At 31.9% G+C, this 27,415-nt stretch overlaps 1 protein-coding gene across 2 annotated transcripts; it reads left to right on the plus strand.

The window, feature by feature from the left end:
- Nucleotides 1–781: 781 nt before the first annotated feature.
- Nucleotides 782–26,137, plus strand: LOC143078736 (centrosomal protein of 72 kDa-like). Of its 2 annotated transcripts, XM_076253683.1 has the most exons (15): nt 782–884; nt 3,029–3,156; nt 3,662–3,699; nt 4,775–4,929; nt 5,554–5,715; nt 13,555–13,680; nt 15,197–15,237; nt 15,807–15,919; nt 18,777–18,859; nt 19,437–19,555; nt 20,037–20,241; nt 20,611–20,822; nt 21,183–21,309; nt 21,666–21,780; nt 23,081–26,137. In XM_076253683.1, the coding sequence occupies exons 1-15, from the start codon at nt 821–823 to the stop codon at nt 23,325–23,327; spliced, it is 1,935 nt and encodes a 644-aa protein (XP_076109798.1). In that variant the 5' UTR covers nt 782–820; the 3' UTR covers nt 23,328–26,137. The 2 variants fall into 2 exon arrangements, with proteins under 2 accessions (XP_076109798.1, XP_076109799.1); XM_076253684.1 differs by lacking the exon at nt 13,555–13,680.
- Nucleotides 26,138–27,415: the final 1,278 nt, after the last annotated feature.

Raw genomic sequence — 27,415 nt, forward strand, 5'->3', positions numbered from 1 at the left:
ATTGTAAAATGGCAATACACAATTGATATAGTTGTTAGCTTAAATCTGTAATTTTGAGGCAGAATGGCAATTTTTGTGTAATACTCTTAATATTTGTATCAACAATTAAATAGAAGTGATTTATTTTATTCTTCAAATTTTCAAATACCAAATATTTGTTGTTCAATTTCAATTTTGCCAACTCTGCCATATAAGGGTTGATAACTCTTATAAAACACATTTTGTAAAAGAACGTTACAGAAAAGTTGCATTTTTCTAGTGGCAAGATAACGGTTTCGGTGGTTCCACCTTTATATTAAAAAAAAACCGGTTTTATGAAATATATCTTCTCAACTTTTATTTCAAAATTTATTTTATTTCTTTCTATTCACAAAAAAATATTTCATGAATAATCTATTAGCAACATTGGAAAGTTTGCACTTCTTGTAGGTAATATAAAAAATTGATTACAGTAACCTAATCTTTTTATAAAAAAAATTAAGCGCAAGCAGAGACATATATACACATATATGTGTCAGGCGCAAGTCAAGCACATCTCTGGTAAAAACCTCATTTGGCAAAGCTGAGACTACTATAACACTATGTGTATAACACTATGTGTTATAGTAGTCTCAGGGCAAAGGAAAAATATTTGTGAGAATTTTTTTTTTTCATTGCTTTGAAATATATACGAGTTTTAAATCATGATTTTGTTAATATAAATTTCACTGATACGTCCCGTTTTGGCTACTGAAAAGGGGAGATAATTTCTGTTTATAACGTTGTCAAATGATCGTTCTAGATGTTGATTTACAGCTGTTCAGTATTAGTGTTTTGAAACATGGCGCTAACATTGACAGAAGAAACCATTCGAAATAGAGTTAATTTACAGCATGACAATTTAGGTAAATATTCGTTTAATATTCAGCCTGATTTCATAAGATAATTTTAACATTTAAACAAACATTTCAGTATTTTAGCGTGTCAGTGAAAAGAAAGTGCTACAAAAATATTTTTATTTCAGATTTTTTTCTGTTGTTTCATGTTTGGCAGTTTGTACCTTTAATGCAAAAAAAAACATATTTCATTAGAAATGCGTTCGTTTGAATTTCTTCAGATATTTCATCACAAAATTCTTCATATTTCATGTTCTTAATCTGTTTAATGTTAAGAACGTTAAAGCACTGAGAATATATAATCCTGTCAACTTGTCATGACATGTTAGCAATAAACTATTCATTGCAAGTTATTAAATGTCTTTATTGCATTACTTAAACTGTGAACAAAGGTTATTCACATTTCAAGTTGTTGAAAATAATCTAAAACTGATATTACAATTGATTAACACCCTAAGTTGAGTGTTGTCCACTGTGTGTAAAATAAGTTATAGACAGTCAATTAATTTTTGAGTTATCTCCCATTATTCACATAGACTTGATAGTTAAAATGAAAGTTTGTTTTGTTTTGAATTATCTACAAAACAAGACGACTTCATTGTTAAACATCATTACACTTCTTTGATTTTTTTCCAAATATGATTTTAAATTAAAGTTGAACTGAGGTTTTGTAAAGATGATTTAAATGAATGGAGAAGTTGTCTCTTTATCTTAAAACAAATAAAACTAGACCAAATACAATTACTCATATAAATGGTGATATACTACAAGATACTGCCATCTACAGATAAAATTGCCATTAATTGACACTATGTTTTTCACCAGGTGACCCTTATCTTACATGTTTGGGTTTTGTTTGCCTTTATACTTGTGTTTCTGCTAATTACATGTTGAAAAATTGACTTGGTAGGTACAAATGTACATGTAAGCAAATAAATTTATTTTTCAAAAAGTTGACTGGTTTAAGCAAAGATAACGGTCTGACTTAAATGATGCTTGTCCAAATTGAATAAGGCCTAAATTAAAATATTGTTTGTTTGCCCTTTTCCGACCCTATGTTTTGAAACAGGGTAGGGAGGTAGGTAAAATATTTTATTTTTTTCCCCAAAAAAATAACTTGGCTCGGTATATTATTTGTCATGGGTAGGCAGGTAGGTAAAATATTTTATTTTATAGATACAAAATCTGCATAATGTCATTTTTTTGTCCGTTTTGTTTTTGCAAATAAGTTTTCCGCTGGGACTATTAGTTTTGAAAAAACAAATATAAGAGATAACTTTGCACTGGTAAGATAATGTCCGGGCAGACATATATTACTAGTAGAAAAAGTCCCTAGAGTGTTACAAATTTCGTGTGTGCCTTTTTTTCCAATAAAAATGCTAGGCCTATAAGACTTAAAACTCAATTGTCACGTATTTTGCATCACATTGATTTATAAATAATCTGTATGGAAAACTTGGCGATTTTACTGCCAGTTATTCTCCACTTTACAGGGTTTTGTCACTTTTGGTTCATGTCAGATATAAATAATTTAGCGGCATCGTTAACATAATCATTCTGATATGCGGATCACAAAAGGCCATCCCTACATAGAATACAACGTCCGTTTACAAATTAGTTTGTACACACGTTGATACTTTTGTATCAAACAAACTTTTTTGTAAATGAACCCTGCTCTTTAAGTTTAAAGGTACAGAGTAACGTACTTCATATGATTTCAGAAAGCGTTCAACATCTATTTCAAACAAATGCTTTGAAACTTCAAATGCAAGTGTTCATGTCAAACGCTCAGGTGATACCAAACGGACTGGACCACATATGTAAAGATAAAACCAGAGGATTCCGGTTAACAAGTTTTGAGCGGGAAATACAAATATAAGATTTTTGGTAGGAACGAAAAAATAAAATAAAATAAAATCTTGCTGGTAAATACAAATAAAAGATTTTCAGGCGGAACGAATTGATAGGGTCGGTCGGTAAAGGGCAAAATATGTATTTTTATCTGTATTTTCTGTATTTACAGAAGTTATCATTTAGACCATTGTTGTGCCATCATATCTGCAAGTTGTATATTGTCATGATTGTACAGTTATATTAGTGAAAAGTGTAATGGGAATTAAAATAATACTACTGTTCACTATTTTTATTTCCAGAGGACGTAAAGGCATTGTCTCTGCCAGGGACTTACCATGAAAAAGTTGTAGAACTAGGAAGTTCCTTTAGAAAATTCTCCAGACTTAAGTCCCTTGATTTATCAAGAAATACTATCACATGCTTAAAGGTAACATTCTCAAGTACTTTGTATGAAGTGTTACTAATACATAATCTTAGAACTAGCTACTTATTATTAGAGATTTATAATGAATGCAATTAACCTAACTTTGTATTTGTGTGCTACAGTACATACATGACATAATGGATTTCTATTAAAATAAAATTCAACAAACATTTCTATAGTTGGCAACGAATATACATATGTATATTAGGGGTTACTTTTCAGAGGATGTATTTAAGATTGATTTGCTGCAGACAGCTGGTTTTGTATAAAAAAAATATATTTACCTAGTTATCTCCCCCTAGTTGATAGTATTCTCTACACTATGTAACAGTCATTACTGTACATGTTTATTTGAAAATTCATATTTCATTTATATGGTACAGTTCATTCTATTCAAATAAAATGAAATTGAAACATTTTCTTGTTTTGACCACATGTCCAGCCAATTAAATCCTTTTGACATGTTTAAACATAAAACAAATATTGATATTATTTTGTTTTTTCACAGGGAATTGAACATCTGAAACTTCTGGAAAAACTGAATCTGTATCCTTGCAATTAGTTGGAGCAAACATAATATACTCTATAGTGGTATCAGAAAATAATCTTGTGCAGCAACTTTTATTCTCAGTTATTTAAGATAAGTCATGTAAATGTATCAAACCAAATGAAACCAGGACAGTTCACAACTTTAATGTTTCCTACCTGACTTCAAACCAACCGTCTTATTGTTTAGTTTAAACATATTTTATTTGCTTAAATGTACAAAAGGAATGAGACACAAGTTAATCAAACTTATATAGTCTTCTCTTACTGTTTCTTGTGCAAGGAAAGCAACTACAAGATGTGATACAAAAAAATGTATATCTGAAACAGCTAATAAATAAAGGCAACCAGTAGTATTCCACTGTTCAATAGTCATAAATCAATTGAGTGAATAAAATCAGGGTTACAAACTGAAATAGGAAAACACATCAACTATAACAGGAAAAGAATGGAACAACAGAAATACTTAACTGTAACAAAAACAAATGCCAGCATACATTGAAACAGGCTATTTATTAACAACTGCCATATTCCTGACTTGGTATAAGATATTTAAGAAAATTGGTGGGTTGAAAACAAATGGTGTAATTCATGTTTGTTAAAGAGTCATAAGAGATATTCAAACTCGTAGGCCAATAATGAAGAATTACCAACAGATAAACAACAATCCACAAAACCCAACATGAACAATAATAGACTGAGCAACACATAGCACAGCAAGATTGGCTTGATCTCAGACAATAACTATGTGTGATTACAATTGTTATTTTCCAATACTGTGAACTAATTTATTTTTGTGGATACCAATTTTCATGGAAAATTTGCATATTGGTGGATATTTGATTTTCGTGATTCTGGCAAAGTCTGCATACATTCCTTTAGAAAATTTGTAATTCGTTGAACATTTAAATTCATGGTTCTCTTGTACCCAAAAAATCCACGAAAATTAGTATCCAACGAATATTAATGAACTCACAGTATAATGGACTATAAAATGTTTTTCAAACATAATTTTAACTGGAGATAATATATATCTATACATATCTTTGTATTGATTGTCCTTAACATAGAAAAGATACTACAATAGCATTGAAAGTTTTGAGGAATTGAAGAGACTAAGGTTCAATACTAATTTAAAAGAACTTGACCTTAGATTGAACCCTGTTACAAGGACTGAAGCAGACTACAGACTATATCTTATTCATATGCTTCCAAATTTACAGAAACTAGGTATTGTTTACATCTAATCAATAAGAACACACATACATGTACTTCTTTGTATTTCAAAAGACGGTTTGATTGTTTTTCAGGAATGATTTAAATTATTTAAACATGAAAACAGCTTTGAAATTGTATTGAAATAGCTCATGTTAAAGGCTTTTAAGAAGAACGCAACTAGAAAACTGAACCTTTGCTCTTGGTTTTTAGCAATTACATGTAGTATTTTTTGTTGTTTAAGTTAATACATCAAATCCTGTCTGTTTTGTTATATGATATCAATTAGATACTTAAGACAGCAACCAAACAACACATTTAAAGGTCACCTATGTCTATGACCTTCACTGATCAAGCACATAACCAATATATATATGTATGAGATGTAGTAAATTTAAAGTGAATGTAAGAAATCCAAAACCTCAGATTATACAAGTAACAAAATATACTCTTTACTTTATTAGATACATATGTGTTGTCATTAATTTACAAACTGATTTATATGACATTTTATACATTTTGCAGTAAATTGGCAGTTTAAACACCAGCAAATCATTCTAAGTGAATGTAACAGTTGTATACATTTACAGATATTGTTAGCACATGATGTTATAATTTTCATAATTTGTTTTACTTTAGATGATAGAGGTGTTAGAGACAGGGAGAGACAAGCAGCTCTAGTCCATTTTAGTTCAAGTCAGGCCACAGAGATGACACCACATGAGGAAATTATTGAACCTCAACACAGACAGCCTAACCCTCGTGCCCAGTCTGTAAGGGGCATGGGAAAGGGAATGACAGGTAGATAAAACTACATCAAAATTCTCCACTCAAACAACTATACCCTAGGTCTCAATCTGTAAGGGTCATAAGGGAAATATAGAAGGTCCATTGTGGATTCAATATTTATTTATTTCATGGATATGCCAAAATCTGCATACAAACCAGTGAAAAACTTATACTTGGTTGACACTTAAATCAGGGTTTATCAATAACGAAGAATTCCACAAAAATCTGTGGAATTGTAGTCAACATAGAAAACAAATATTTACTGAAGTTCAATATTTAAGCAGAAAGTTTAAGATTTAAAATTTATTTCTGTTTGAATTTGAAAAGTTAGATTAGACAAATTTCTAAAATATTTTCAGTACCGAAGTACGATATGATGAACATAGCTAACAACAATTAATAGTCTAATTTATGATAGAAACATCTTTACAAAAAAACAACCAGTCTGAAGGGAGAAATTATTTGTTTATGATAAAAAAAAATCCTCAAGTTAATTTCTCCATTAAGAACAATTACCCTTAACTTTTCATCCTTTCCTAATACTGTGGATTCATTTTTATTCGTGGTATACCAATTTTCGTGGGTTTCATGGGTCACAGCGAACCACAAATTTAAGAATTCAACGAAGAATAATCTCGAGAAATGTGTATGAAGCAAGGCTTCCAAAATTTTCTGACGACAGCCGGACATTTTACAAAGAAATATTTTTGACGGTCAATGATCAGCTGGATACTTAAATGTAACTGAGAGGATGCATAAGATATATGTGTCTAAGTAATTAGAAGTGTTATATGCAATAAAATTATTAAAACCTGTTTTGTTTTCTTCATTCTAAAAATAAATAAAATATTATTCTCGGTATTGTGTCATTTTTCTGTGTATCGTAATACAGGAACCAGCATTGCATCAGTCAGCTTCAGTACCTGACTATTCTCATGTTTTTGTTTTTGTTTAAATAATCTATCTTCTCTCTGTGAGTACTCTACACTTTGTTAATTAAGGCCATCTTATTTGAAACTGTTGATGACAACTGGCTTTAATTGTAGTACAACTTGATACACGTGATACTTTTCTTTTTGTGTATTGATTACCTGACCTCGTGACTTTTACAACTGATGCGGTATTTATAGATAACATTGAGGAGGCCCAATGAAGGATATTGTTTTAAACCGTGTAAAATCTACTGAACAGTGATAACATTTTTCTTTGTACAATTTTCAAAACTGATTTAGAAAATAAGGAATAAATAAAAACATACTCAGTTGAGCATTTGTCGAACCAGGCTTTACAAAGTTATTTTTCAGTTTATGTTTTTGACAAATGTCACAAAACATGGCATTTTTATACGACCGCAAAATTTGAAAAATTTTTCGTCGTATATTGCTATCACGTTGGCGTCGTCGTCGTCGTCGTCGTCGTCGTCGTCGTCGTCGTCCGGCGTCCGAATACTTTTAGTTTTCGCACTCTAACTTTAGTAAAAGTGAATGGAAATCTATGAAATTTTAACACAAGGTTTATGACCACAAAAGGAAGGTTGGTATTGATTTTGGGAGTTTTGGTCCCAACATTTTAGGAATTAGGGGCCAAAAAGGGCCCAAATAAGCATTTTCTTGGTTTTCGCACTATAACTTTAGTTTAAGTTAATAGAAATCTATGAAATTTTGACACAAGGTTTATGACCACAAAAGAAAGGTTGGGATTGATTTTGGGAGTTTTGGTTCCAACAGTTTAGGAATTAGGGGCCAAAAAAGGGCCCAAATAAGCATTATTCTAGGTTTTCGCACAATAACTTTAGTTTAAGTAAATAGAAATCAATGAAATTTAAACACAATGTTTATGACCACAAAAGGAAGGTTGGTATTGATTTTGGGAGTTTTGGTCCTAACAGTTTAGGAATAAGGGGCCCAAAGGGTCCAAAATTGAACTTTGTGTGATTTCATCAAAAATTGAATAATTGGGGTTCTTTGATATGCCGAATCTAACTATGTATGTAGATTCTTAACTTTTGGTCCCGTTTTCAAATTGGTCTACATTAAGGTCCAAAGGGTCCAAAATTAAACTTAGTTTGATTTTAACAAAAATTGAATCCTTGGGGTTCTTTGATATGCTGAATTTAAAAATGTACTTAGATTTTTAATTATTGGCCTAGTTTTCAAGTTGGTCCAAATGGGGGTCTAAAATTAAACTTTGTTTGATTTCATCAAAAATTGAATAAATGGGTTCTTTGATATGCAAAATCTAACTGTGTATGTAGATTCTTAATTTTTGGTCCAGTTTTCAAATTGGTCTACATTAAGGTCCAAAGGGTCCAAAATTAAACTAAGTTTGATTTTAACAAAAATTAAATTCTTGGGCTTATTTGATATGCTTTATCTAAATATGTACTTTGATTTTTGATTATGGGCCCAGTTTTCAAGTTGGTCCAAATCAGGATTCCATATGAAATATTGTGCAATAGCAAGAAATTTTCAATTGCACAGTATTGCACAATAGCAAGAAATATCTAATTGCACAATATTGTGCAATAGCAATTAATTTTCAATTGGAGTTATCTTTCTTTGTATAGAATAGTAGTTGATAATATATGTTGGAAATTTGCCAGACATGACTATGATGTCATTTTCTATTTTTATTTGCCAATAACTTTATGTAAATGACTTCATTGGAAATTTGCCAATATAAAATGTTGCTGATGAAGCTTTTTTTCCTTATCTTATCTAAAATGTTTTTAGATAATGTATGTTGGACATTTGCCAGACATGACTATGATGTCATTTTCTATTTTTATTTGCCAATAACTTTATGTAAATAACTTCATTGGAAATTTGCCAATATAAAATGTTGCTGATGAAGTTTTTTTTATTGTTTTATACAATAAACAATGTATATTCACTTTTACTACCAACCAATCTTTACCATTCAGTGATAACAAGCACTTTATTTTACATTTTAATATTTTATGATGTATTTAAAAGAGTAGTTATTGTTGCAAACTCCATTAGAAATTTGAATTGATATCAGTTTTGGAAAAAGGGAAACGGGGATGTGAAAAAAAAGGGGGGGGGGGGTTTAAATTTTTCTCATTTCAGATTTCATAAATAAAAAGAAAATTTCTTCAAACATTTTTTTGAGAGGATTAATATTCAACAGCATAGTGAATTGCTCAAAGGCAAAAAAACCTTTTAAGTTCATTAGACCACATTCGTTCTGTGTCAGAAACCTATGCTGTGTCATGATCAACTATTTAATTTTAGATTTAAAAAGTTTGAAGAAGAAATCTTTAATTGATTTGTAAAATCTTGACATTTGTTTTGTGTAAAAAAAAACCATGTAATGTCAAAAATTTGATCACAATCCAAATTCAGAGCTGTATCACGCTTGAATGTTTTGTCCATACTTGCCCCAACTGTTCAGGGTTCGACCTCTGCGGTCGTATAAAGCTGCGCCCTGCGGAGCACCTGGTTTTAATATGAAAACAAGAAAAGAGAACGCCCCTCTTATTCATTGGACAAGTCAGCTTGGTATACCCAAGCGAAGCTATTCTTGGTGTTTTTACTATATATTTCAATTAATTTTCCCCTTTAGAGTACCCCAGTATTTAACACGATGTACAGTGTTAAATAATAATATGTTTCTGATAGTGATATCATACTTATTCATTTATAAATATATTTATTTGAAGAATAACTTTTCAATATCAAGAAACTTTGTTAAACTGAATGCTCATTTAAAATAATATCTATAAAGCGTAATTAAATAGGATGTTGTTCCGTACACGCTTACATATTTGACCTCATTACCTGATCACCTTTATGTACCGGTACATTGTTATGCATCATTAGTTCTATTGATAAAGACAAGCTAAGGACACCTCATCAAAGGTAACAAACCTGTAATCAGTGAATGATTTATGGCTTCAATATAACTTATTGAGGGATAATTGTTTGACAGCTTGTTGTTATTTAAATAAAAGAAAACGTGTTTTTTCTACTTTTTATTGATGTACACAAGCTAAAGACCAAGCCGTACATTTATGTACCAAGAGAATTAGACTAACTGAGACACTTCAAAGTATCTTAAATATGCTGCATCTGTTGTAATAAACCCAATTATGACCGAAATATCTTTGTGAAATAGTATGCCCAAGCGGACATGTCCAAAACCCAAACGGACATTTTTAATGATCGATAGTTGGTCAAAATTGAAATGACCGTTTTATGAAAAATGCCTTGAATAACAAAAAGTGGCAAACCAATTCTATTTGACCGTTTGAGGCTGAGAGCAGCCGGACTTTTTATGAAAGTTTCGGTCATGTCCGGAATATATGACCGTTTTGGAAGCCTTGGTATGAAGTCAGATGTTTATTTCCGGTTATGTTATGCAGTTCTAGTATAGTGTTGACTAGCGATAAACATTGTAACATAACACATGTTTTTTATTGAAAGAAGATACAAATATTTTAATTAAATCAATAATAAATATATCGAATATCAGTATTAATTTACTTTTTGAAATTGATTAAAACTGTTCATGGAAAATAAGGCCAACCTTAAAAATATGTTTGTTTGCAGTTTTCTGACTGTACCTTCAGACTGAAGGGTCGGTAGGTAGGAAAAATATTTCATTTTATCAGCCAAAATACAGTTTAAACAAGCAGTTACACTAAACCAAGTTTCTTGTGAAGAAAAAAAAAACATTTTAAAACAACAAACACTGGACATGCTGAAAACCAACATCAAATGAACAGGCATTTTCAGATAAAAAACTTTTTAACCAAAACTGAAACTTTAACATAGTGTCATTATCCAATTTATGACATAAAATATGGTATAATTATTAAATACTGGAACACTTATAAACAAGGAATGTTATTATGACTAGAACTGTTTTAAAGAAATATATTCAGACATATGCTTCTTGACTAGAATGTTTTTATGAGTAGAGTATTTTCATCAGCAAAAATGTAGATATTAAAGATTTATAAGACAATGTATTAAAGAGTGTATTTTTAATAAAAAAAAATAACCATTGAATCTTCCTCAATTGAAAAAAAGGCAACTTGAAAAAAAAGTATTAAGACATTCGACTGTTTTCATATTTCTAACAATATTTGATTATATGTGATAAGGTTATATTTTTGCCAGGCTTTAATGAAAACCAAAGAAATCTAAAGTTTGGGGTGAAATCCATAGCACCCCATTAAAAGTAAATGGTCTGTACTGAAATGTTTTTAATGCATAAAAAAAATTGGCAGAATAGCTCCTAAGGACATGTTTTAATTGAATTCACACAGGCCACACAGTTTGGGTATATTTAATATTGTAAGAAAGAGAATAATTGCAATGAGTGGGGCAGCCCCCCTTATCCTAAAGGAGCATACTCATTGCAATCGAAGATAGATTTAATATAGAGAGAGTATATTTATTTTTCAAGCTAACCATTCATTTTCTCTACATCTTTGTGTAGTTAGGGTTGCTTCTTATTGATTTGGCATGATCTATATCCATTAACATTTCAAATGAGCCCTTCCTCCGTACAGGCGTGTTTACAGATATCCATGAAGATTTAAGTCACGGAGGAGTGGTTTCATCTTTGTAGTCTTCACAACGATTTGTAGAAAATATGCCATACTTCAAGCTGCTGTCGAATTATTTAACCACGGAAATTGGTTCCATAAAGTCAGGCTCCACAGATTCTGTACCCGATTTGTTTGAGACAGAATGGTTATCGTGTCAGTTATGAATATCCGCTGCATCATTGTCAATGATATCATCACACATCATTACATGTGCCTGAATCTGTATAAACAGTTTACTAATAAACTTTTTTGTTTGTTATTTGTCTTAAAATTGACACGAGACGACAGAGTGAAGTACTCCTCCTTGACTTCATGGATACCTGTAAAGGTGGCACGGTAGTATTTGCATTCCAGAATTTAGGTTGCTCTTTTGTGTACCCTACTTAGGTTAATGTATCTAAACAGTGTGATTGGACAAAAAATACAGTATCAACTGAACATACTTTCCCAAACTGAGGGATGAATCAGGTGTAGAAAAATATGAAATAATTTTACATACAGATGAAAATGAATTTTTGAGAATTTTTTAAAATTTTTATTCACTGCACCATAAAAGACCTAAAAGTACTAGTGGCCTTAGGTTTTTAAAAATAGCAAAAAAAGTAAACGGTCATGATACATATTCAAATTAATTTCTGAATAGTAAAATGAAAGTACTTCATTTAACTGTGAATGTAGAATTTTTTGCATTGTTAGAAAGTGGTGAAAATTCTAAAAAGGCTATCATTATCCCTTATGGGCCAGGAAATACTACCGTGCCACCTAAACAATATCCATGTGCTTTATCATTAAATGGTCACATGAACGCTTGACGGGAATCTAAGAAAAACCGAACTTGAAATGCGTAATTGACCCAGACTTTAAATCATTTCCGGAAAGGACCCAAAGTTCCGGATCACGTCAATAGAAGTATTAAAAAAAATTTCTTCAAATTTTAAGCAATAAAATTTTCACAGTCGGGAGGATTTTCAAGGGTCGGTCGGTAAACTGCAAACAAACAATATTTTAATTTAAGCCCAACTGCCAGTTGTTAATTACCGTGTCATAGTTCGGTTTACTAGTGATGAAATATCAATAGGATTAAGCACGGGGATATTGCCTGTAGGTAATATTGTTTATGACAGGAACATTTATTTTCACACCTTATACTTCAAATGTACTAATAAAACTGTTTATTATAGCGTGATTAGGGAAATGAGCTTTCAGTCATAAAGTTTTGAATGCCTTATAGAATTCCGACAAGAATTTATAAATTGTAAAACAAACAAATAATATGTTGTCTCTGTCTATTATTATCTGTAATAGAAGTTATCAATGAACACTTTAACCTAGAATGACCAAGCGAGGATTTTGACAATTCAAAACTTTTTCAATGAATTCCTTCTTTTTTGTTTGTTTAATTATTGATCCAACCAAGGAGGTTACCCGTATATGATCTCCTAAATAAAAAAGAAATCCACGAATTACGTATCTGATTTTTTTTTTTGTAATCAGCGATTCACGAATTTACGTATACCACAAAATGTCTTTTTTTCTCTATCCACGAAAATTGATACCCACAAAAATAAATGAATCCACAGTATAAGAAATAAGAATTGGGTAAAAGTTGTAACCATCAGCGTGGCTAAATATATTAACTGCCTTCTGGCTTATGTATGTTAAATGTATCAAAATCTTGTGCAGGGCTTTCAGTAGTATATATTGAGTATGTAGTGGGTTTCCACCTGCAGCTACACTGCTCCACCTATCACCTACTTAATAATTTTTGTGAATGAAATCAGTTCCAAGCAGCTGTCTCTTTTTTTGCTACTTAAGAATTCTATGTAAAATCTATTGAAAGCCCTGTTAGTGAGAATAGCACAAATTAATAAAGTTGAGGGTAAACATAGAATATAGTCATCATGAGAATATGGTCATCTAACCTATCATTGGATCATGTGTATTAGGGACGACCTCAAAAGTTCAATGTAGGATAAAAAACTTAATTCACATAGTTTTTTCACTGACACCCCCACCCTTCTCTTAACTTAACACCCCCACCCCCAAACTAATTGATTTAAGTTTTTTATCCTGCGTCGATCTTTTGATGTCATCCCTTATGTACATTGTATTTTTCATTATTTATCAATTTTAGGGATGATTTCAACAAAATTATATAAGAGGAGGCACAGATATGAAATTTCCAATATCTGCCATGGTAAATTTTGCACGACATTTTTTTAAAGCTTCTTCAAGCATGAAATTTATGTAATCAAGAAGAAAACTTTTTTCAGCTTTAGATGATGATGATGTAGCAGTATTAGACTTGATAGCCCATACAGGTGGGGACTTGAGTAAGCCTAGACATATAACAGGGTCCACTGCTAGAGAACCTAGTGCAGAGGAATACTCACTAGAAGGTACTGCCATCTTTGTTAGTCCATGAACTTGCGTTATTGTATAAATACTGGGAATATAAATGAAAATATGTAGGTATATGGCAACTAAACAGCAAACCTAAGAACTTCAGAAAATACATAAAAGGTATTCTGTCAATGCAAGCAAAATCTGTAGGTCACATCTATGAAACAGATCTAGATATGTAACCCAAAGAAAATTTTTAACCCTGTGTGTTATAAGTAGAGTGAAAGTCTTTATTCAGGTCAACTTTTAAATTTATGATATATGGAATTGATATATTTTGTTAGTTGATTGATTGATCATAGGAGTTTCCTCACCACCACATAGCAAAAGAGACTACCCTGTCATATTGTCTAAATAATAATACCGGTACTAATAAAATGTGGGCTAAATAATTATTTACTTCAGAACCGTAGCTCTTATAGTCACAAAATTGTTAAAGGACCATAAAAGCTATGGTTCCAAATCTAATAGAATATTAACATGTCTATATATACATGTATAATTACTACAGTAGTTTGTGATAAAAACGTTTCTATTCTTTGGATTGTTATTAGTCTTATATTTTTGTAGCCAATTATTTATACATTAACTACTAACATTTGACTGTTCGTTGACTGCTTTAAAGAACTCTTTTTATTTTTGAAAAACTTCCTTTTACCAACATGAAATTTATATATTATAAAATTGAGAATGGAAATGGGGAACGTGTCAAAGCGACAACAACCCAACCATAGAGCAGACAACAGCCGAAGGCCACCAATGGGTCTTCAATGTAGCAGGAAACTCCCGCACCCTGAAGCGTCCTTCAGCTAGCCCCTAAACAAATATGTATACTAGTAAAATGATAACGGACGTCATATTAAACTCCAAATAATACACAAGAAACTAAAATAAAAATCATACAAGACTAACAAAGGCCAAAGGCTCCTGACTTGGGACAGGCACAAAATTGCGGCAGGGTTAAATTTGCTATGAAGTGAATTTGAAATGAGAATAGCACACACAATTGGTAATGATATTTTTGATATGGAATGTCATAAGTACAGATTTAAAAGATGATTCAATAACCTTGAACATTGACCCTATGATAATCAGAAGATATGGATTAGTTTTTCAACAAATTTAAATCATTTCCTCAGGTATAGAAATCATATTAAAAGAGCATTTTGTGTTTTACAATTTTTCAAAAGAGCAACAAAAAAAATCTGCTATTTCTTGCCTTGAAATGAAAACAATTAACATTTCAAATATAAGCTTCAATAAATTTTACTACAAAAATATAACTAAGCAGTGTTAATAGACATCCCAACTTATTAAATATGGATCATGAACAAAAAAACTCAAAAGAACGTTTTTGTTTTGAGCCTTACCAATTTTATTCTTCCAAGTTGATAACACATATACAAATGTTTAACATGAAAAATGAAAAAAGCACAAAACTCATTATGAAACAGGAAATAGAGAAATATGTTGATTGATTTTTACCATTAATCATTGAATGCTTAATTTTAGTTCTAAAAACTATGGAAACAGTACCAGAAGAAGCTATTGAGGTAAGTTTATACATGTACAAACTTTACAAGAATGTTAATGCTGTGTCGAAAGAATGTTAATGTAGTCTTACAAGATTGGCAGTGTGTTGTAAGAATAATAATGTCAGCTATAACAAATAACATTACAAGAATTATCATTGTCAGATATGATCCACAACTTTAATGGAATAACAGTGTCCGCTATTACCTTACACATACAAACACCAATTTTACAAGAATCATAATGAGCTCATCAAGAAGTGAGTGTGGTGTATAGTGCTATATATTGTATGGTTTAACAATAGTTATATTTTTTTTTGTATTAGCATCTCTTACATGTACATGTACTTCTCATCTCTAGGCAAAAGTGTTATGTTGATCACTAGAATAGACTTTTTTCATACTGTATAAAGAGATTAAGATATTGCATCTAAATAGTATTAGAAATGTCTGAATTAAAAATAGATTTATGTAAAGTAATCTAATTTCTATTCTGTAAGACAACAGTTTATATGATACATGGTTCAGTCTTTTTGAAATTTAAGTTGAGAAAATTTGTTGAAAGACTGATTTTGGATCTTTTTATGCAGGATTACCACCAGACAAGGAAACAAACAGCAGATGGACCAGTGGCTCCTCATCAGAAAAAGTATCCCAACATTCCAGCTGGTCATACAGGGTCATATGATGTTGATGGTACCAGGTAAGAGGCCTTTTTAAAATACTCTTTTGTTTAATGCTCGTTAAGGTATACTATAAAATATGATGATCATGAAAATTTATGTGGGGAAGTGTGATTCAAATTTTGTCTGTCAATATGGTCAATGTTAGAAGGCTTATATGAATTTTAACAGTATGACTAAGGGTCTTCATTTCTCTCATTTGATTAAGGATAGTTCTTGAGTATGAGCTGTCTCTTTTATTGCATTAAGTGTTACCTTCAGAAGCATGTAAATAATCTGCTGTCTCTGTTATTGCATTAAGTGTTACCTTCAGAAGCATGTAAATAACCTGCTGTCTCTGTTATTGCATTAAGTGTTACCTTCAGAAGCATGTAAATAATCTGCTGTCTCTGTTATTGCATTAAGTGTTGCCTTCAGAAGCATGTAAATAATCTGCTGTCTCTGTTATTGCATTAAGTGTTACCTTCAGAAGCATGTAAATAATCTGCTGTCTCTGTTATTGCATTAAGTGTTGCCTTCAGAAGCATGTAAATAATCTGCTGTTTCTGTTATAGCATTAAGTGTTACCTTCAGAAGCATGTAAATAATCTGCTGTTTCTGTTATAGCATTAAGTGTTACCTTCAGAAGCATGTAAATAATCTGCTGTTTCTGTTATAGCATTAAGTGTTACCTTCAGAAGCATGTAAATAATCTGCTGTCTCTGTTATTGTCGAGCCTTCGACTTTAGTCGAAAAAGCGAGACTAAGCGATCCTACATTCCGTCGTCGTCGGCGGCGGCGTCCACAAATATTCACTCTGTGGTTAAAGTTTTTGAAATTTTAATAACTTTCTTAAACTATACTGAATTTCTACCAAACTTGGGCAGAAGCTTGTTTATGATCATAAGAAAGTATCCAGAAGTAAATTTTGTAAAAATAAAATTCCATTTTTTCCGTATTTTACTTATAAATGGACTTAGTTTTTCTGCGAGGAAACATACATTCACTCTGTGGTTAAAGTTTTTAAAATTTTAATAACTTTCATAAACTATCCTTGATTTGTACCAAACTTGGACAGAAGCTTGTTTATGATCATAAGATAGTATCAAGAAGAAAATTTTGCAAAAATAAATTTCCACTTTTCCGTATTTTACTTATAAATGGACTTAGTTTTTCTGCGAGGAAACATTACATTCACTCTGTGGTTAAAGTTTTAAAAATTTTAATAACTTTCATAAACTATCCTTGATTTGTACCAAACTTGAACAGAAGCTTGTTTCTGATCATAAGATATTATTCAGAAGTAAATTTTGTAAAAAAAAAATTCACTTTTTCCGTATTTTACTTATAAATGGACTTAGTTTTTCTTCCAGTTAACCAGAGACATATAATACATTATATGTCTCTGAGTTAACATTACATGATACAGTCTGCAGTTAAAGTTTATAAAACATTTATTAGATTCATAAACTATCCTGGATTTTTTACCAAGCTTGGAAGCTTCTTTCAATCAAAAGACAGTACAGAGAGGGAAATTTTTATTGATGTTTTTCCTCATTTTTTTGAGTCTGCGATTAACAGCAAAAGTAGGCGAGACACTGGGTTCCGCGGAACCCTTACAAATTTTTGCATTAAGTGTTACTTTCAGAAGCATGTAAATAATCTGCTGTCTCTGTTATTGCATTAAGTGTTACCTTCAGAAGCATGTAAATAATCTGCTGTCTCTGTTATTGCATTAAGTGTTGCCTTCAGAAGCATGTAAATAATCTGCTGTCTCTGTTATTGCATTAAGTGTTACCTTCAGAAGCATGTAAATAATCTGCTGTCTCTCTTATTGCATTAAGTGTTACCTTCAGAAGCATGTAAATAATCTGCTGTCTCTGTTATTGCATTAAGTGTTACCTTCAGAAGCATGTAAATAATCTGCTGTTTCTGTTATTGCATTAAGTGTTACCTTCAGAAGCATGTAAATAATCTGCTGTCTCTCTTATTGCATTAAGTGTTACCTTCAGAAGCATGTAAATAATCTGCTGTTTCTGTTATTGCATTAAGTGTTACCTTCAGAAGCATGTAAATAATCTGCTGTCTCTGTTATTACATTAAGTGTTACCTTCAGAAGCATGTAAATAATCTGCTGTCTCTGTTATTGCATTAAGTGTTACCTTCAGAAGCATGTAAATAATCTGCTGTCTCTGTTATTGCATTAAGTGTTACCTTCAGAAGCATGTAAATAATCTGCTGTTTCTGTTATTGCATTAAGTGTTACCTTCAGAAGCATGTAAATAATCTGCTGTCTCTCTTATTGCATTAAGTGTTACCTTCAGAAGCATGTAAATAATCTGCTGTCTCTGTTATTGCATTAAGTGTTACCTTCAGAAGCATGTAAATAATCTGCTGTTTCTGTTATTGCATTAAGTGTTACCTTCAGAAGCATGTAAATAATCTGCTGTTTCTGTTATAGCATTAAGTGTTACCTTCAGAAGCATGTAAATAATCTGGTTTTTGTAGTAGCTGTTCTACAAAGCAATTTAACCCTTAGTATTCTTCAGATTGTTTCTCAGGAGTAATTGTTTTAAATTCATTCTATATATATACACTTATTAATTTGGGGGAAAATACAGTTAAAGCTAGCAAGCTGAATCAAATGCTTCTGAAAGAATAATTTTTAGAAAATCTTGAAAGAGAAAGTATTAGTGTATATCTTTGGCTCAAAGAAGTCTAATTGAAATAGAAATAATGTTGCCAATAAACTAGATAATTCAGCTGGATTCAGTAGCATTGGCAAGTATTTTACTACATGATTGTAAAATTTAGTTTAGTTGGAGTAATTTCAAGTGTGAGCAATTTGTTTCTGTTTTAGATACATATTTATCTAATTGTAACATCAATTTATTACAGACGAGATGAAAACCTACAATACCAGGATGAAGTTGATGCATATACTAAATTCAAAAGTCATGGCTACTTCACACCACATCCAGGTAAGTTTTGGGGCTTGAGTTGCCGATGGTTCTAAGTAGTTACTAGCCTGTCAACACTGAGGTTGTGAGTTTGAATCCGGCTCAGTGCTTAAAATTGGGGTTAAAACACACAAAAATCAATAAAATATCAAATCCAGGTTGGGTTATGTTTTGTTGGTTACAAAAGAAAATGCTCTCTTTTGACACATGACACAAAAGTCACATGATATGTTAACAGTCCCCACAACCCAAATTCCAAATCCCCAGGTTCTTAATGACAACATCACGTTTTTGGTAGAGTTTCAAATTATATTGCCTAACACTACTAAGTATAGAAATATAAGCTGTGAATGGCTTTGAGTTTTGAAACTCAGCGAGCATTTATTCAAAAACATGGATAAAAATGCAGGTTGAAATAGAAAAGTTTTATGTGAGACAACAGATATTCATCAGTTAATAAAGTTTCAACGTGTCAGATCACAAATTCAGTAAATTTTTCTTCAAAAATGCCTTTAAAAACTTTCAAAATCATAATTGAAATTTAGGAAATGTTTCTAACTTCAACTCTTCTATTACTGATAGAATATTTGTATTTTAGAGAATGGTCGAGGAGATAGATCTGAGAGTCCTAGAGTACCTACTGAGAGACGACATGGTGGTGAGGAAGAACCCAATGATCACAGAAGGACAAAAAGTGTACCTTCTCACAAACTAAATGTAAGCAAAATTTATGGGCTTCTCATGTTCTTGTGGTTTATCATAGATACCTTCAAAAAATGAAGTGCAATTTCTGGTTCGGTGTTTTTTTTATAAACACACAAATTCAGATTTTTCTGAGGTTTTCTTGTCAATTTAGAATGTCTAACAATGGCTAAAAAAGACTCATATTTGACCTAGTTCTGTTACATTGTATTTTATATTTAAACTACATGCATTGGATTATTTACAGATCAAAAAATTAGGTCAATGTTGTAATCTTATGCATGTAGTTGCACTCTGGACAACTTCTTGTTGGGCATAAAATGAAAACAGGCAATGAATATCAATTCTAATTATTAATTTTTGCAATGGTTATATTAAGAAACACATTTCACTTATGGCCTTTCAGCAAACTTTAATTTTATAAACTTAAAGGCAGGATAGAACCTATTTGATATGTGTTTTATATTTGATGTATTTCTTCATTACATTATGCCAGGATTCCTTGGAAGATTTTGGTATGCATAGGATAGAAGGAGATCGTCTTGAGAATGGACATCGGTCACTTGAGAGACCAAAGTCTGAAAATGAGCCAGTACAGGGAGAAACTCCAACATACAAAGATTTCTTATTTAAAATGTGTGATCTTGTAGATAGATACTGGAATGGAACCAAATCTCTACACAAAAATCCTAAATACAAAGGTTTGATATTATTTCTACTGTCTGTGTTAGGGTTGAAAAATAATCACTATTCCTTCATAATGCTATATTCTACTTGATTTTATGATTCAATGATCATGTATTATGGATATGGTTGTTTCCAAGTTATTCAAAAGCTTATTTATTACTGTTTGATAACTTTAAAAATGTTTAAGCACCACTTATTGTTGCTTAGTAACTAAATGCAGCCTAATCTAGGCTATTGTAAAAATATTTACTCTCCAGTCCTTATGCTAGTTATCTTTGAAAGATCTTCTAACTTAAATGTGTAGAATTTCAGTAGAAAGGCTGAACAAAAATTTGTGCTACATGTAAACAGAAATGATAGTAAACTATAAACATTGTTTTTAGGTTTTGCTTACAGTTTAATACAGAATCTTGGTAAAAAGTTTGGCGATGATTCTACTAGGGAGAAAAGATATGTTGACGAACAATTAAATCGACTGGAAGAAGAAAATTATCGTTTAAGAAAGCAATCCAACGATACCAAGGCAACATTAGCTGATAGTACATTTAATGAAACACAGATGAGAACACAGTTACGGAAAGCACAGACAGATGTGGTAGGACACCAATGTTGTAAAGTTACTCTTGTATATTATTGTCATAGAACATTCGTAAATAAGCTTAATTACTTCTTTCTTTAATCTTTTCTATTATCAATTAACGATTCATTAATGTTTTTAAAAAGTTCTTTGTTAGCTATTTCACTGTAGACATTAACTTCCCTAACTGACAATAAGAAAAATATTTTACAATAGAAAAATTCATTGATTAACAAAGGAAGTGCAATAAAATACATATACCTGCCTAACTAGCCTCAAATGATAATACAGGTTAAAGATGTAAAGAACTGATTTGTTTGGAAAAGTTTTAACCTCAGTTAATTGTTTCTCTCTTTAATTTATTTCTTAACTCTACAGGATCAGTTGAAAGAGCATCTAAAAAAGATAGTGACTGAGAATCGTGATTTACAGAAGAAATTAAATGAAACGGGGAATGAAGTGTCAGCTGTTAATTCTATGTCCTCAGTAAATCAGACACATTTAGGTAAGAAGTTATCTTAAATCACTTTTCATTCAAAGCTGACCTAGAAGATAAGATAGAAAAGAAGCCAATTGATTTTTATGGAGGGCAAAAGTTTTAGAAAACCAACTGTTAGGCACTGAACAAATACATGAAGACTTACTTTGTAGATAATTCATTCAATTTCCTTGCAGGTAACGCCCACGGAAATATTTATTTGTATCTCCAACGCTGTTAAAAACATTACTTACATAACAAGTTTAGATGTGACAAAACACACACAATCTTATGTTTTGTTTAATAAGAATTTGTAGAACAAAAGGATATATTATAATATTTGTTTTGCAGCTTATACCTTTTTATGATATATAATATTTTAGATGAATTACAAAGACAGAATGATGTGTTGAAGAATGAAAACCAACTTTTACAAATCAGATTAAAACAACATGGTCAGTTACAGGACCTTGCATCCATGTTACAAGATAGTCACAAGTAAGTACTTCTATGGATAAGACTAAAACAAAATCATTTTTATGCCCCACCTACGATAGTAGAGGGGCATTATGTTTTCTGGTCTGTGCGTCCGTCCGTCCGTCCGTCCGTCCGTCTGTCTGTCTGTCTGTCTGTCTGTCTGTCTGTCTGTCTGTCTGTCTGTCTGTCTGTCTGTCTGTCTGTCTGTCTGTCTGTCTGTCTGTCTGTCTGTCTGTCTGTCTGTCTGTCTGTCTGTCTGTCTGTCTGTCTGTCTGTCTGTCTGTCTGTCTGTCTGTCTGTCTGTCTGTTCGTCTGTTCGTCTGTCTGTCCCGCTTCAGGTTAAAGTTTTTGGTCAAGGTAGTTTTTGATGAAGTTTAAGTCCAATTGACTTCAAACTTGGTACACATGTTCCCTATGATATGATCTTTTTAATTTTAATGCCAAATTAGAGATTTTACCCGAATTTCACAGTCCACTGAACATAGAAAATGATAGTGCGAGTGGGGCATTCGTGTACTGAGGACACATTCTTGTTTTAAAGCTAAGAAAAGATTAAAAAAAAATATTTTGAAGCAAAATCATGTTTTCTATTCAGGTAACTTAAAAAAAGTATTATTAAGAAATCTTGATAATTACAAAAAGACTTTAGTTTCAAGATTAAGATCATATCATGAATGTTTTAATAGAGGTCTTGTAATTATCATATGATCACACAAAGTTGACATTTTGAATGTACGATTGACATTGTCACACATCTGTACGGAATTTCTTTCAATATGAAAAGAGGAAATTCTTAGTGTGTATTAAAGTTCAAATTGATTACACATTTTTTTGTAATTTTATTGATGGCCTAACTTGCTTTAGGTTGGGACAATGAAATAACTAATTCTTGGGTGCAATCCATAATCAGTGGCGGATCAAGAACTTTCATAATGGGTCCGCTCCTGCCATGCTTGAGTGATTCCCTATATAATCAACCAAATGTTTCCCATGAAAAAGGGGATGAAGCCCTACTTGGATCAGCCTATGATGATTTACATGAAAACAATTAATTTCAACAAATATGAAATAGCAGAAATTTTATCTAAGTGTGATCTCAATAAGCTTGAATTCCAGGATGAAAAATTTAAACATTTATAGATATTGAGTTATTGCTCTTACTATTTAGTGTTGTGATGAAAACTATTATCACCTTCAGTTCTAATTAAGTTTAGATAGGTGACCGTGATTATCATAAATAAAATTTTCATGTAGCAGAAGGAGAAATATATTTTGTGCTTCGTAGGTCATATTCATCATGTTTGTTTACTTCTTTTTTTAGATCACTTGTCACGACCAACGATCATCTTTTAAAGGAATTTAACGACACTAAACAAAGACATAACAATGAAGTACAGCAACTCAACTGGAGTTATAACCAATTAAAAAAATCAATGAACATGTTATCTACTCGTAACGAGAGTAGTTATCTTCCAAGTGTCAGTAGGGATCATGGACATAATCCAGGGCTCTCGCGGTCAGATCAAGTGCTAGGATGTGCAACTCTTTATGATGGAAGAGAAACATAGCATATCATATACAGAAATAATATATTTAAATATTCAAAGCATTATTGTGATAAATCTGCTGTGAAAATTTTTTAATTTTGTTTCACATAAATTGTTTCTACTCTGACACACAAAATGTAAGGAAATGATACGCATCTCATTGCATTAATGGTTTGCCTTGATGTTTCTTTAAAATGCACCATGTTCATATAAAATAGTGATTATGATTTGATGAAGACCAGTCTTAGAAATTTGATTTCAAGTTCATTCAGCTAAAATCCTATCAGCTGGTAGTTAATACCACCAAATCTAAATATATCTAATACCAAACACAACTAATTTTTTTTTAAATATTTAAATGCATTTTAGAGTTGTGTTCAAGAGTTTTAAGCATTTAAATAAGTTAGGTATGCAGAACTATTAGTAAGAAATTGTGAGTGCACACAGTAGCATGTAAATTATTGTTAGTATTGTTTCACTTCTTACACTTTGTAGACTTTTTTATAGCATCATTGACCTACGTATCTGTTCAGACGTATTAAAACCAATTTTTCATATATTTGGTGGTTACATGTAGGGGGGACTTTGCCCTGCTTGACCAAAGAATCTGCACCTCTTCAACTTTTGCATCATACAAAAATTACTTTCCATTGATTGTGGTGTCTGAAATTTTCTATTGTGAAGTCAACATTTTACTGAAACCTTTGTGATGTCCAGTTATGGTGGAAAAACAGAAATAAAGTATTGTTTTTATACCCCACTTTTAAAAAAAGGGGGGTATACTGTTTTACCTCTGTCTGTCCTTCCATCCTTCCATCAGTCCATCAGTCCGTCCGTCCCATGAATATTTTTCGTCACATTTTTCTCAGGAACTACACTACAAGGATTTCTGAAATTTGGTTCCAGGCTTGATATAAGTCAGCTATACCGTGTAATGCGTTTTCAGATTCATCACCTGACAACTTCCTGTTTACCAAACACTTGTATCATTATTACACCTCATAGCCAAGTTGAAAAATTTTCGTCACATTTCTCTCAGGAACTACACTACCAGGATTTCTGAAATTTGGTTTCAGGCTTGATATAAGTCAGCTGTACCGTGTGATGCGTTTTCAGAACATCACTCGACAACTTCCTGTTTACCGAACACTTGAATGACTTTACACATGATAGCCAAGTTGAAAATTTTCGTCCCATTTTGCTCAGGAACTACAATACAAAGATTTCTGAAATTTGGTTTAAGGGTTAATATAAGTCAGCTATACCGTGTGATCCGTTTTCAGATGCATCACTCAACAAATTCCTGTTTACCGAACACTTGCATATTTTGACACTATTAATATTATCCACTTGCGGCGGGGGTATCATCAGTGAGCAGTAGCTCACAGTTTCACTTGTTTAAGTAACTTTACAATCAAATATCTACAATTTAGCTTATATTTTGGACAAATTATCAAGATCTTGTTTTAAACATAGTTGTTATGCATTTAGCAAGTTGTTTTTACCAGAAACAAAAATAGTTAATTGTGGCAATGGAGAATTATTATTATTATTTATTAGATTTTTATTTTGCAATATTTAGAGTATTTACTTGTTTAGTTAGATGTATTGTATTTATTGCTGTAGAAATGATTATGTTTTATATTCTTGCCAATTTGAATCCGTCCTGTATTTTATAAAAAAGAATTCTTTCTATGATATTATAGCTAATTTATTAAAACTATACAAAGTTTTATTTCTATCTGAATATATATAATATTGTGATGTAATGTGTAGCGGGGTAGGGATATGCGGTAAAAAAAAGGTACTGTATAATATACACAGATCAATGTCAAGTCAAAATCTTTGTCATAGGTTGTAGATCAAATGATTTGGAATTTGTTTTGCGCACAATTTTTTTCACCATATGTGGTCTTTTTTATTTTGTTCTGAATGCAGTTATGTTTTTTCAATTGACCCATATACATTTTTTTGAAGACTTAACTTTTGAATCATCTTAGTTTTCATATATGTGTCCACATCCTGACCTAGGAACAATAAGAGATAGAATCTTTTTATGCAATGTTTCTGTTCTATGATTAAAAGATGTTTCATCTAATTAGATGCCTTGAATTTAAATATAAGGCCATCATCCAGGCAAAGAAAGAATTATACAATATATATAGACCATGTGGACTTGGTTCAGGTGGGATAGAGGCTGGGTCATTTGCTGACTCTGTTTATTATCATTCAGGTTTATAGATTAATTGGTTAATGTTTCTTTTTCATATTATTGGCAGATTTTATAATTGCACATTCATTAAATTACACATGGAATTACAGTACTAGTCAGAAAATTTCCATGAATGGGGAAATCTCTGTCCAACCAGATCATTCATTGAACATTTTACTTACTTCTCTTTCTACTGCAATTTCTTTGGTGCTATTTTAAGATGAGATCTGTTCTATATTTATTTATAATTTACTCTGCTGATAACATCTTGATTTGTCAGTGTTTATATTCAACTTTTAAATATGAAAAACAGTCTTAGATCCTATCGCAACACTTAATCTTTCTATAGAATCTACTAAAGCAGTGAAAATGAAAACATAGTAAATAACCTCTTAGATGTGAGACCTTTATCGTGGGTTTTCCTAGGTCTGAAAACTTTTAAATGGGTAGAAGGTCCTTTGCAAGTTTTCCCTGACTACAATTTTATTCAACTTTGTATTTGATGGAAACGCATAGTTGAGTGTAAAAATGAAAAATGAAAAGGTAGAAAGTATATGCATCATATATTTGTATATGTTTAGATAAATAATTTGTGTGACAAATAAAATATTTTTGTAAATTTATTGTTTTATCCTATTATCTCATCATCTCTCATGGAAGCTACTAATGCTTCAAGGAAGGTCATGGGTTCCATCTTAGGCCAGGTCACCCCGAAGACTTGACAATTGGTACATGTATTTGTAGCTTCTCAGTTCATCAAACAACATTAAGGAGCAGAAACAAAGATTGGTCTGCTCAGGAGCCAGAATAATGTGTCGGGTAAGGTGACATGTCTTCCAGTTGACTGTTACCAGAAAACAGAATGATATGTCAGGGTAAGGTGACATGTCTTCCAACTGACTGTTACCAGGAGACAGAATAATGTGTCAGGGTAAGGTGACATGTCTTCCAGTTGACTGTTAACAGGAGACAGAATAATGTCTCAGGGTAAGGTGACATGTCTTCCAGTTGACTGTTACCAGGAGACAAAATAATGTGTCAGGGTAAGGTGACATGTCTTCCAGTTCATTGTTACCAGGAGCCAGAATAATGTGTCAGGGTAGGGGGACATTTCTTTCAGCTGACTGTAAATAGGAGAGACAATAATATGTCATAGTAGGCTGACATGTCTTCCATCTGACTGTTACACGGAGACAGAATAATATGTCATAGTAGACTACATGTCTTCCATCTGACTGTTACAAGGAGACAGAATAATATGTCAGGGTAGGGTGACATGTCTTCCAGGAGACAATTATATGTCAGTGTAGGGTAGGGTGACATGTCTTCCAGCTGCCTGTTACTAGGAGACAGAATAATGTGTCAGGGTAGGGAAGGGTGACATGTCTTCCAGCTGCCTGTTACTAGGAGACAGAATAATGTGTCAGGGTAGGATGACATGTCTTCCAGCTGACTGTTATTAGGAGGCAGAATAATATGTCAGGGTAGGGTGACATGTCTTCCAGCTGCCTGTTACCAGGAGACAGAATGATATGTCAGGGTAAGGAAGGATGGCATGTCTTCCAGCTGCCTATTACCAGGAGACAGAATAATGTCAGGGTAGGATAGGGTGACATGTCTTCCAGCTGCCTGTTACCAGGAGACCGAATAATGTGTCAGAGTAGGGTAGGCTGACATGTCTTCCAGCTGCCTGTTACTAGGAGATTTGGCATATAGAACTGAATTAAATTCCATATAGCACTAATAATATGTTCATGTCCTGAATATGTATTTGAATAGCCACTTGATGTTAATCTGCCATCAATCATCATGATCATTATTATCCTTCATTATCGTTTGCATCAAGGGTCAAATAGTTATTAATGTGACTATCATTCATCTACCTTTATAGATTTGT

The sequence above is a fragment of the Mytilus galloprovincialis genome, chromosome 6, assembly GCF_965363235.1.
Source record: "Mytilus galloprovincialis chromosome 6, xbMytGall1.hap1.1, whole genome shotgun sequence".
NCBI classification, from domain to species: Eukaryota; Metazoa; Mollusca; class Bivalvia; order Mytilida; family Mytilidae; genus Mytilus; species Mytilus galloprovincialis.